Consider the following 11,351-nt stretch of genomic DNA (forward strand, 5'->3'; position numbering starts at 1 on the left):
AGCAGGAACGCTCGAGGCTTCGAGCCAGGCGGCCTCGGCGGCTCGCCGGCAATGGACCACGGCCGCGACACGGCGACGAGCAAGATGAGGAGACAAAGGAGCAGCGGAGGCGGCATAGTGGTGATTACAATCTTGTTGCGGTAGATGGGCGTGCTAGGCGGCTGAGAGGCACCGCTTCGGGGGCGTAGGAGCGGCGGCGGAGCGGCCCTGCGTCCGTCTCGCTCGCTTGCGAGACCGACGTCTGGAGATCGTAATGAAGCCAATCTTTCTATTCTACAATGAGTCAGGGTAGTTTGGTTCTTTCAGATGGTTGGGAGAGGAGAGAATATTTCAGAAAAAGAAAAAAAAAGATAAAATGACTTAAATCCTAAATCTTGAAGCAATTCACATACTCAGTCCTAAATATTGAAAGACACACGAATTGAATCCCAAATCTTGTGAGGCAGACGAATTGAATCCTAAATATTGAAATTTCTCGTCCTCTCCCAGGTCCAGCCGCTGCTCCTTCCGCTCGCAGAATAGACTAGGGAGCGCGAGCGTCTTAAACGGGCGCACGCCGCGTGCGCGCCCGACCCGCTTGCCCGCGCTCGGACGCGTCCCGATGCGCCTCCGCCGGCCGGAGGAACCCTAGTCCTAGGGCTCGCCTCGCCGCCCCGATGGGGGGCCGGCAGGGGTACCTCACCCTGCCGATCTTCTCCGTGGTCGCGGCGATCGGGTACGTCTACTACACCACGGTGTTCGTGGCCGTGCCGCGGTGGCTGGGCCTGTCCACGGCTGCGGGGGTAGCCAACGCCACCGCGTTCACTGCGCTAGCAGCCGCCTGCCTCGCCACCTACGCCGTCGCCGTGCGCAGGGACCCCGGGCGGGTGCCCCCGGGCTTCGTGCCCGACGTCGAGGACGCCGAGAGCACCGTTCACGAGATCAAGCGCAAGGTGCGTTGGCGTTGCGTTGCCCCCCGCTCCCCCCTCTATCTGGCTCCCTTGCTCCCCTGGGTTCGGCGGGCGGGCCTCGGTTCGCTGTTAGGTGTTGGGGTGTTGTTTTGGATCTGCGGGTGGGAGGGGGGCCTGTTGCTTCAAAATTTCCTACCGTTCGGGAAGCTTCCTCAAAGATGAGAAAATGCGATTCTGATGCAGCTTGGTCAGTATTTTTGGATAGTTTTGGTACATATGATTCTATATTTGCCACCGTTCATTTGAAACTTAGGAAACTTATTCAAAGTCGAGCAAATGCGATTCAGACGCACCTTGGTTGATAATTTTGGACCATTTTGGGCGCAAATAGTTCTGCTCTAGAATTTTCCAACTAATAGCTGGGACATTGGTAGGTGGTCGTGTTACAAGTAGATAATTTAGATTCGAGAGTTGAGCCATCTAGGAGGAGCTAAATTATCTGCCAAACAGGCCCTTAGTAGACGATTGCTCGTTTCTAGCTTCAGTAACTTCAAAGTGAATGCTCACTGCATTGCCAGATTAGTCTGTCATAAAAAAGATGAGGAAGGGAGAGGGTAACCTGAGTTGAGCACATTCTTTTAATTTGGAAAAATCATAGGCCAGGCCATCAGGCCCTGTTTAGTTTCCCACCCAAAATTTTTTCATCCATCCCATCGAATCTTTGGATATATGCATGGAACATTAAATGTACATAAAAAAATAAACTAATTACACAGTTTGGTTGAAAATCACGAGACGAATCTTTTAAGCCTAGTTACTCCATGATTAGCCTTAAGTGCTACAGTAACCCACATGTGCTAATGACAGATTAATTATACTTAATAGATTTGTCTTGCAGTTTCCTGACGAGCTATGTAATTTGTTTTTTTATTAGTTTCTAAAAACCTCTCCCGACATCCTTCCGACATATCCGATGTGACATCCAAAATTTTTTTTATCTTCGATCTAAACAGGGCCAACTCTCTTGCTTGTATCTGACAAAAGCAGTTTCCCATCAGTATGTTTCACAACATCTCTACTTTTGCAGGGTGGTGACTTGAGATATTGTCAGAAATGTTGCCACTATAAACCTCCACGTGCACACCATTGCCGTGTTTGCAAGAGATGTGTTCTAAAAATGGTGCTGCTAGTGTTAATTCTGTGATTCCATTCCTCTAACTGCTCTCCAGTTTCGTATTTTCACCTAATTCACATGCGCAGGACCATCATTGCATTTGGATTAATAACTGTGTTGGACATGAGAACTACAAGATTTTCTTGGTCTTTGTATTGTATGCTGTGGTTGCAAGCTTCTATGCATTGGTAAGTGAGTTTCTTTGATTTACTCTAGCAAATCATGTTTCCTGAGGCTTAGTGCATTACAAAGTTTCATTTTGATATCAGATTCTGATCATAGGGAGCGTTTTGCACAGTGTTCCTAAAGATGAGCAGCCAGGCAGCGATTCTTCTCGAACATCCATTGTGAGTACTCTGGGAATGTCTACAGAAGTTGCTAGCTTGTTGTATTTTAATCTGAACGATTGCCAATTTTGAAGAACTTATCGAATTGGCAGATTATCTGTGGGGTCATTCTTTCTCCATTAGCGTTAGCGTTGGCAGTGCTCTTGGGCTGGCATATTTACCTCATATTACAGAATAAAACTACAATTGAGGTTTGTGGCTTAAGATTTTTCTCTTTATATCGGACAGTACTCTTGTTTGTAGAAGTTCAAGATTGTCATTAATGGCTTGCAGTACCATGAAGGAGTTAGAGCAATGTGGTTGGCAGAAAAAGGTGGAGATCTCTATCATCATCCATATGACCTTGGTGTCTATGAGAATCTTATTTCAGTAAGAACTATTTACAATGCTATTCTGTGGTTCTATGAGAGCATAAATGTTGCACATATTCAATTCAAGTGCAAAATGAAATTAGCCCAATACTTTACTAAGGAATAAGGTTAATGACAATTTATAATCTTCCTATCATCCGTCTAAAGATGTCAACAAATTGGGATTGACCTTTTGCTAGCCATAACCTGGATGTTCAACCCAATCTATTCAGGAGAAAGAAACAAGATGGAGACATAACATGGAAAATGATTTTACCAATATTTGATATGTTATGCTGCTAGCATTCATTTTAATAGTCAAGTATTTCATACTTCATTTTTCTTTTCCATTTGATATTTTAGAATTGCGCATGCTACCCATTCGGATTTATTAAGCAAGAAGGAATGAATTAACCTTGTATCAAATAATATAAGGATCATGGCACATCGTTAAACTTGTTTGTTCCCTAAACAACCAGTTGTGCCTGATGAAGGAAGAGGTTGGACTCTTAAATTGTTGTAAATATTAAATTGAACAATGAGCATATGCATAACTCTTCAAATATTATAGCATCAAATAAAAATGATCACTTTGCAGCATCCACAACATCAAACAAAAAAGAACATGGAGTAACACATTTATGGTATACTACCTTAGTTGCTTTCAACTTGCTCACGGTTGGCATCGCTTTCTATTAAAATGTTGTTCCACTGCTTCCTGGTTGTTCGCAGGTTCTGGGGCCTAACATATTTTGCTGGCTCTGCCCTGTATTGAATACTGTTGGAAATGGCCTCCGGTACCGTACATCCTATGATATTCCGATATCTACGCCACCAATGTGATAACAAAAGATAGCAGCAGTCACAATAGGTAGTTGCTAATTTGTGAAAGGATTTTCCATTAAGCTGCTAGAACGTGCTTGGTCTGAACGATTCTGTATTGGGGCAGGTCAGGGTCTTGTAACTCTGCAAGATACAGGAGATGATGACTACCACAGCCTCTCACCAGGTGTCTATCCTGAGTCGAGACACGAACTCTTAACCATGTTTTTTTTTATTTCATTCACATACTTGATAAAATTCAATCTGCCTCGCTTGTAATCTGGAGTAGGCTGTTCTTACCAAAAAAAAGAAGCACTGTAATTCTGTTGTAAAGTTCATGTGTTTGAGAGATGAGAGCCATGTAATGTAGCCAGAGGTCATGAAAACCATTTTTCCCAGATTATTTGTGTACATTTGTTTAGAATGGAATGTGACATCTGATGTACTTTTGCATGCTTGAGCTATACTACTGTATAAGTAAGCACTAGACATTGGTGCGTCGTGCCCCGTCCGGAGAGCTTATTGATTGAGGGCTGCCTGACTTACGATTTTCCGTGTAAATCCTAAACCCTGGGGATGCTGTCTGGACACGTACATATTTGCCTTGTAAATGAAAATAGGGAATCCTGGTCAGCTAGCTATGTAGACTTAACACACTCCGTAGTACAGTTCCAATATTTGACATCCATGTACAAAACATGCAGCTAGATTATCGAACACGAACTGACCAACATGTCATCTCAAATCAGACATGCTATCCCATATCAGCAGCCACGCCAATATGTAATGCATACCATACGATTCGTGATCCACGTAGACACCAAATATTATTCATACTTCGCTCTTTTCGATACATGCCAGGCAGGAGCAAGGGTACAACATCAAGCATAGTACCAGCAAGTGACGTGCAGTTTGAGGATGCTCCCACAATTATTTTCTAGGTTATACAATAGTCAGCAGCAGCGTTGTAATCTATTTTCCCTTTCCTTTTCCCTTCCCCTTCTTCGCATCAAGCTTTGCTTGTACCCGGGCTGCTGCAGCGGCTTTTGCTTCCTCCCTCTTCTTTTTCTCTTCTTCTTTGGTAGCAGCAGCTAGCTCTCGTTGCTTCTTAAGTTCCCTGCCCAGATTTATGTATCTATTACTTTATGATCACTATATAATTCTTGGACTCTGATCAAATGAACAAACTATATTTGATTACAAGGTGGATACAGCATTGTGATTTCTACCTCTCAACATTACATTGTCATCAAGAGCTCACTCGAGGACACATGTGCAGTTGTAAATTGTATAATAACTGAATTTTTCTGTGCTAAATGTTAGGAGATGTCTTACTCAAGTCTGGCTTTCTCATCAGATGCACTCCCCACACTTGAACCTTTCCTCGGCCTGCAAGCTAATAGCTCCACCTCAAAAATAAGGGTTGCACTACATAAACGAAGAACCAACAGTTACCAACATTATTAAATTGGGGAAACACAAGTTACCAATTCAAAGAAAGGTGACAGAGGAACTCACTTAGGAGGTATCTCTGGTGGTGAGCCTGCAGCTCCGTATGCATATTCTGACTTGCATGTAATTTTTGCAACCTCGCCAACCTTCAATTTTTGGATATGCCAAACCATGTTAGACAGAAATGGTGAAGACCACACCAGAAACTCGAACATTTACACACCTTCATAGTTCTTAAGGCTATATCCCATGCCTTGATGACAGCCCCTTGTCCAATTTCAAATGAGAAAATAGAGTTGTCTTCATGGGTGGTATCAAAAACTTCACCAGTCTCAGCAAGTGTACCTTCATAATGAACTATAGACAAGGTACAAAGATAAATGTTCATATTTATATGACTTTATTCGGTATACATTATCTTCATAATGAACTATAGACAAGGTACAAAGATAAATGTTCATATTTATATGACTTTATTCGGTATACATTATCTGAAATCTTCAAATTATTTTACAGTGAATCGTGGCAATATATGAGACAGCAGGTGTTCACTTTACAACATAAAAAAAAAACATGCAGAGTTAAGTGAGGACAGAGAAGGTGAATGAAGTAATAGAACGAGTTAACACTTAACAAAGAGGAGAGCATATCATAACTCAGTTACTGGCTCAATCAAACAGAAGTAATAAAAAGATTTGCTTATGCAATGCTTGCTCAAAACTCAAGATATATACAGTACTACCATACCATCAACTAAAGGCAGGCTCTCAGACGGCGCTATAGCATCGTCTTTTGCTTTCCGGACTACTGTCTTAAGAACACCTCCATCTCCCGTTAGATCTATCACCTCTGCCATGACCTTAGCTGACCAAGGGAAATTCAGAGAGAGCAATACAAGAGCATTAGAATATTTCGGTTGGACCAATCTAGATCTACAAGCACCGGCGGATCCAAGGCCCTGCCACGCTGGGCAGCTGGCCGGGCTCCCACGGTAGAGCAGAGACGGGAGGGGAGAGGGAGGTGCGTACGCGGGGTCGCCGGCCGGTGCGCGGAGGACGGAGGCGAGCGCGCGAGCGCGAGGCGGGAGGGGGAGCCGCTGACGCCGCCGCCGAGCCTGGGACTGCCCCTCCGTCGCTGAGGGCCCGAGCCTGAGCGCCGCTGAGCCGGAGTGGGGGAAGGAGGAGAAGATTGGAGCGTCAGCGCTGCGAGGAAGGGTAAAGACTAGATCCAAAAGCTTTTTTTTTTCGGATTTGGCTACTTTACATTTGTATACTCCATCCCAAATTATAAAACGTTTGACTTTTTTATCTCAAGTTTGACCACTTATCTTATTTAAAAAAAATTATACAAATAAAGTCAAATTTAAGTTATTCTTGTAAAACTTTTATTAATAAGCCAAGCCACGACAAAAAAGTAAAATTTTACACAAATTTTTGAATAAGATGAATAGTCAAATTTAGTGTCAAAAAAGTCAAACGTCTTATAATTTGGGATGGATTAAGTATTTGGTAATTATTGTCCAACCATAGACTAACTAAATCAAAAGATTCATCTTAAAAATTATAGATAAATTGTGCAATTAGTTATTTTTTATCTACATTTAATGCTCAATGCATGTCGTAATATTCGATGTGACGAAGAATCTTATTTTTTTCGGATTTTTGGTGTAACTAAACAAGGCCTACGGAGAAGACTATGCGGTGCGTGTGTTTGTGTGATGATTGAACATAAAAACCTATAAAATCTCTTTTCTCTTTGTTTCCTTTTTTTTTGAGCAACTTTTATTTCTTTTTTATTTCTAATATCTTTTAACAAACTAGCACCTATATAATCAATATCTATATATCTAAAATAACATATTTACAAGCAATTTTGTGAATCCACATCGGTCTCTGTTATCCTCTATTGACCCCACGTATTTATAATTAAATTTCTTACCCCAACTGGAAGACTGATTTTAAACCTTGGCTAATGTCCATTGGGCTTTCTAGGCTCCTGCCATGATTTCACGATGAATTAAACAGATAGCTTGAGAATTGAAGATTTAGCGAGAGAAGAAAAATGAGGACGAAGAATAAAGATAGATTTCTTTGAGGTTTTAGAGTTTCAATTTTTCATTACAAGATACAATGGCCTCAAATGCTTTATACCTGCCGGATTTATACCATAACACTCATTAATTCACCACCAACTTACACCACTACGGCTTAGATGTTAACATTACCCCACCTTAATCGATGTCATTTGCTCTGTTGCCAAATGCGTAACGATACTCTTGATCCTTCTTGCCCTCTCCCTCATGGCCTTGACATTGCTTTTCCCTTGAAAAGTTGGTTATCCCCAAGCAATAGTGGATGAAAATCGTCTCGGAAGATCGTGAACTTCCTCCCATGACATCAAGGTTGGTGAGTGATCATCAAACCACTGCACCTAAATTTGTGATTGTAAAGATGTCCCTTTATATATATCATATGATGAGATGGACAAAGAATCATGTGGAACCAAAGTGATATCATTATCTTTTTAAATTCTAGTAGCAAGACACGCAGGAAAATCTTCTATTACGGATCTTGTATGTCTCCAAAACCGTGGGAGTGTGAAGGTGGCAATTGCAAGGCACACTCTGATGATGTTACTCTCTCCGTCCATGAAAGAGTCAATTTTTAAAGTTGTTTTAAGTCAAACTTTTTAAACTTTGACCAAATTTTTAGAAAAAAATGCTAAGATTTATGATATCAAACTAGTATAATTAGATTCATCACAGAATATATTTTTATATGATGCGCATTTCATGTCATAGATGTTGTTACTTTTTTCTATAAAGTTAGTCAAATTTAAAAAAGTTTGACTGATATAGATTCTAGGAATTGATTAGAAAGTAAAAAGAATCATTAGCCGGTCCAGTAGTTGACTGATACATATATTATATGTAGTATATATACCGATACACTGTACGTCTGTACACACTAGCAATGTCCAGCAGGAAAACAAAAAGGTGTAACCAAAGAATCGTAAAAAAGAATCACGCAACAACACACACCACCCAATAAACTTGCTTTACGGATTTTGTATGTCTCCAAAACACGGTGCGGCAACAAAATCAGACATCGTCACAAAATGGGGTATTCCACGGGTCAATCGAAGTCCGTTTCCGCTACCGCCACAAGACGCGTGCATTGCACGGATCAAAACCTCCGCAGAACAATTGTGTCGGATCCGAGTGTATCAACACCTGGGGATATCGGACGGCGGAGGCGGCAGCTTCTGGTTGGGCAGCGGCCCGTCGTTGACGAGCCACGCCATTGCCAGACCCCAGCTGAGGTGCACGTCCAGGTGGCAATGCATGATCCACACGCCGGGGTTGTCGGCAACGAAGCGGATGGCGACCCAGCCGGCGGTGGGCACGCTGATGGTGTTCCGCTGCACCGGGTCGACGAGGTTGTACTTGGCCGTGTCGTTGCCGGCGTCGTAGTTGCCGAACCCCTGGCCGACGACGAAGAAGTCGTAGCCGTGCAGGTGCAGCGGGTGGCTCTCGGCGCCCAAAATGCTGGTGTCCTGCAGCACCACCTCGACGGTGGTGTTGAAGCTGAGCGGCACCACCCTGGTGCCGTGCGTGACGAACGTGTTGTTGGGCGGCGTCCCCGTGTAGTTGAACGGCGTCGGCGGCACCCCGGGGAAGTTGGCCGTGAGCACGCCGCTGTACCGCCGCTGGTAGTGCGCCTGGAGGAGCGACGTCTTGGGCATGGTGAACGACACGTTGTTCATGGTCGCCGCGAACCTGGTGCCGTTGGGCCCCTGGCACGTCCCGTTCACCCTGCTCTGGCACGGGTCGGCGCCGAGCCCGACGGCGAAGAAGAACCTCCGGTCCACCGTCCGCGGCACCAGCGCCGGGTACTGCGCGCTCGCGAGGCTCCGGAACTTCGCCGAGAAGTTGGCCACCGCGCCTGTGTCGTTGTACAGCGGCAGCGCGGGGAGCGGGAGGTTCCGGAGCGCCGCGGCGCTCTGCGGCGGCGCGCCGTAGTACTCGAGGACGGCGATGGCCGTGGTGTTGTCGAACGTGCCGACCGTGTTGGTGTAGGGCGCGACGGCGATGGCGTAGGCGGCGGTCGAGGAAGGGGCGGTCGCGGCGGCCGCGGTGAGGAGCACGTCCATGGTCTGCCCCGGCGAGATGACCAGCGTGTCGGCCGTGAACGGCTTCACGTAGCTGGCGTCCGCCTGCACCACCGTCAGCGTGTGGTTGGCGACCGCGAAGAAGAGCTCGTCGTTGAGCGCCGCGTTCACGAGCCGCAGCAGGTACGTCTTGCCGGGCTTGACCCTCAGCTTGAACGTGTCGCCGGCGCCGCCGCCGGAGCAGTTGTAGGTCGGGCCAGGCAGGCCGTTGAAGGTGTAGGCGTCGGAGACGTTCGGCCCACCGCCGGTCTGCAGCGCCTGCTTGATGACGGCCTCCGGGTCGGCGTTGAACCACTCGCCGAGCATGAGGGGCACTTCGGCGTGGGGCTTGGGGAACGGGTAGGGGACGCCGCGCGGCGGGAGGATGACGAGCGGGCCGTAGAGCGTGGCGCGGAGCCAGGAGAAGTGCGCGTGCCACCACAGCGTGCCGCGCTGCCCCACGATGCGGAAGTCGTAGGCGTAGCTCTGCCCGGGACGGATCGGGCACTGCGTGATGAACGACGGACCGTCCGACCACCCGCTGCGCAGCTGCCGGACGCCGTGCCTGCATATGCATGGTGGTGGTGCGAGCAAGTAAGTAAGCGCCGGCGGTGGCGTCAAGCAACGATGATCGATCGACAACAAAATGCGTGAACGTGACATGTGTGTGTCGAAACGGGTAAGCTAAGCAGGGTTGCCCGTGGATCGGGACACATGCATGGATGCAGATCGATCAGAAATTCAATACGTAAGTACCAGTGGAACGTGACGTTGTTGTTGATGTTATTGTGGACCTGCACCACGAGGCGGTCGCCCTCGCGCACGACGATCCTCGGCCCCGGGAACCGGCCGTTCACCGTGGGGATGCTCTTCGTCACGCACAGCCGCGTCACCGTTGCCATCGTCACCTGTAAAAAAAGCACGCACAGGCGGCGGCGGCGGCCATTTGTCAGTCAATTAACTTGTGTGTGCCTGTGGTGCAGCTGCCAGCTGAGACACGCACTCAAATAAAAACATGCATTCAGCTGAGACATGCCATTTGTCAGTCAATTAACTTGTGTGTGCCTGTGATGATAGATGGCTAGCTAGACTGCATTGCACATTGGACGACGACACCGGATGCGTACATTGAACGTGTAGCGGCGGGTGCGAGCAGCGGCGAGCTCCGGCAAGGCGACGAGGACCACGAGGGCGACGGTGAGAAAGAGGCACGCAGGGGAGAGTCGACGACGACCGCCAGCCATTGCTAGCTCTCGTTCTCGCCTTGCTGCTCGATCTGCTCAATCTCTGAAGCAAGAAAAGTTCAGAGAAAGAGAGATCGATCTAACTGGCCTGGTGGTGAGTGGCATGAGTAGGGCTCGAGTGGCTATATAAACAACGGCCGCCGGTTTGCGCATGCTCGTCCCTGGTGCCGTGCATGGTAGGAGGTCACAGAGCGATAGTGGTTGGCTGGGGTTGGTGGGCGTACATAGAAAATTTGCGACCGGGCCACTCTTGCTCGCTCCTTTCCTAGGGCTTGTGTGCGAGTGGTTGCATCCATCGATCGAACGGTACAATCGATGCAAGTTGTGATTAGATTCAATTTAGAAACATCAGAAGCTAACGCTCGGAGAGGAATATATATGTATGTTAATTATTAAGCTTTGCATTTAATTTGGATGCCTATTTTTACTGTTCTGTTAGCTAGCAGTAGCTAGATTAGGTAGCTCTCACCAAAACGCAGACCTCTCATGTCGTGGAAAATATCAATATCGTTTTCACGTAAAGGCGCGTAGAGTTTCAGTTAAGCTTATATAGGTAAAAAATGAGATGTTGAGCTCACGCAATATTGTTACTACTACCAGATAAGTTGGTTAGTTGACTCATCACCAAGTGCCAATGCCCAAACTACAAGTAAACTGTTTGTCTGCATGAACACATGACACGCTCTTTCTTTTTCAGAAATTACATCTGTTATTTTATTTAAAAAATCATACTTTTTTTTATATGTTTTGACCCAACAACACTTATAAAAATTTAGAAAATAACTAGATCGAATTTTCATATGTGTTTAACCATATTGGTTATGTAGCAATAAATGATAGTGCATATCTTGTGAAAATTATGGTAAAAATATAACTTTGGAGACAACCACAATACAAGCATGTCTTGTATTCATGAACAGAAA

General features: G+C 46.0%; 3 protein-coding genes across 8 annotated transcripts; 1 reads left to right on the forward strand and 2 right to left on the reverse strand.

Annotated features, from left to right (window-relative positions):
• LOC110430066 (probable protein S-acyltransferase 16) lies at window positions 508–4,036 on the forward strand. 6 transcript variants are annotated; one of them, XR_002447270.1, is made up of 8 exons: window positions 508–932; window positions 1,978–2,070; window positions 2,151–2,252; window positions 2,334–2,411; window positions 2,486–2,602; window positions 2,685–2,724; window positions 3,494–3,632; window positions 3,711–4,036. XR_002447270.1 is itself a non-coding variant. In XM_021446976.1 (8 exons), exons 1-7 carry the CDS (start codon window positions 657–659, stop codon window positions 3,602–3,604), a joined length of 873 nt encoding a protein of 290 aa, XP_021302651.1. In that variant the 5' UTR covers window positions 526–656; the 3' UTR covers window positions 3,605–3,632; window positions 3,711–4,036. The 6 variants fall into 6 exon arrangements, 4 of the variants coding, with proteins under 4 accessions (XP_021302654.1, XP_021302653.1, XP_021302651.1 ...); XM_021446976.1 differs by having other exon boundaries at window positions 526–932; window positions 2,685–2,780; XM_021446977.1 differs by having other exon boundaries at window positions 530–932; window positions 2,504–2,602; window positions 2,685–2,780.
• On the reverse strand, window positions 4,298–6,246 carry LOC8061766 (peptidyl-prolyl cis-trans isomerase FKBP20-1). The gene is made up of 6 exons (XM_002441170.2): window positions 6,064–6,246; window positions 5,783–5,899; window positions 5,259–5,392; window positions 5,102–5,181; window positions 4,919–5,011; window positions 4,298–4,700 (listed from the first exon to the last, which is right to left on the reverse strand). The coding sequence occupies exons 2-6, from the start codon at window positions 5,889–5,891 to the stop codon at window positions 4,556–4,558; spliced, it is 561 nt and encodes a 186-aa protein (XP_002441215.1). The 5' UTR covers window positions 5,892–5,899; window positions 6,064–6,246; the 3' UTR covers window positions 4,298–4,555.
• On the reverse strand, window positions 7,940–10,539 carry LOC8061767 (putative laccase-11). Its single transcript, XM_002441171.2, has 3 exons — window positions 10,312–10,539; window positions 9,941–10,092; window positions 7,940–9,749 (listed from the first exon to the last, which is right to left on the reverse strand). Exons 1-3 carry the CDS (start codon window positions 10,426–10,428, stop codon window positions 8,261–8,263), a joined length of 1,758 nt encoding a protein of 585 aa, XP_002441216.2. The 5' UTR covers window positions 10,429–10,539; the 3' UTR covers window positions 7,940–8,260.

Source organism: Sorghum bicolor, chromosome 9 (genome assembly GCF_000003195.3).
Source record: "Sorghum bicolor cultivar BTx623 chromosome 9, Sorghum_bicolor_NCBIv3, whole genome shotgun sequence".
NCBI lineage: Eukaryota > Viridiplantae > Streptophyta > Magnoliopsida > Poales > Poaceae > Sorghum > Sorghum bicolor.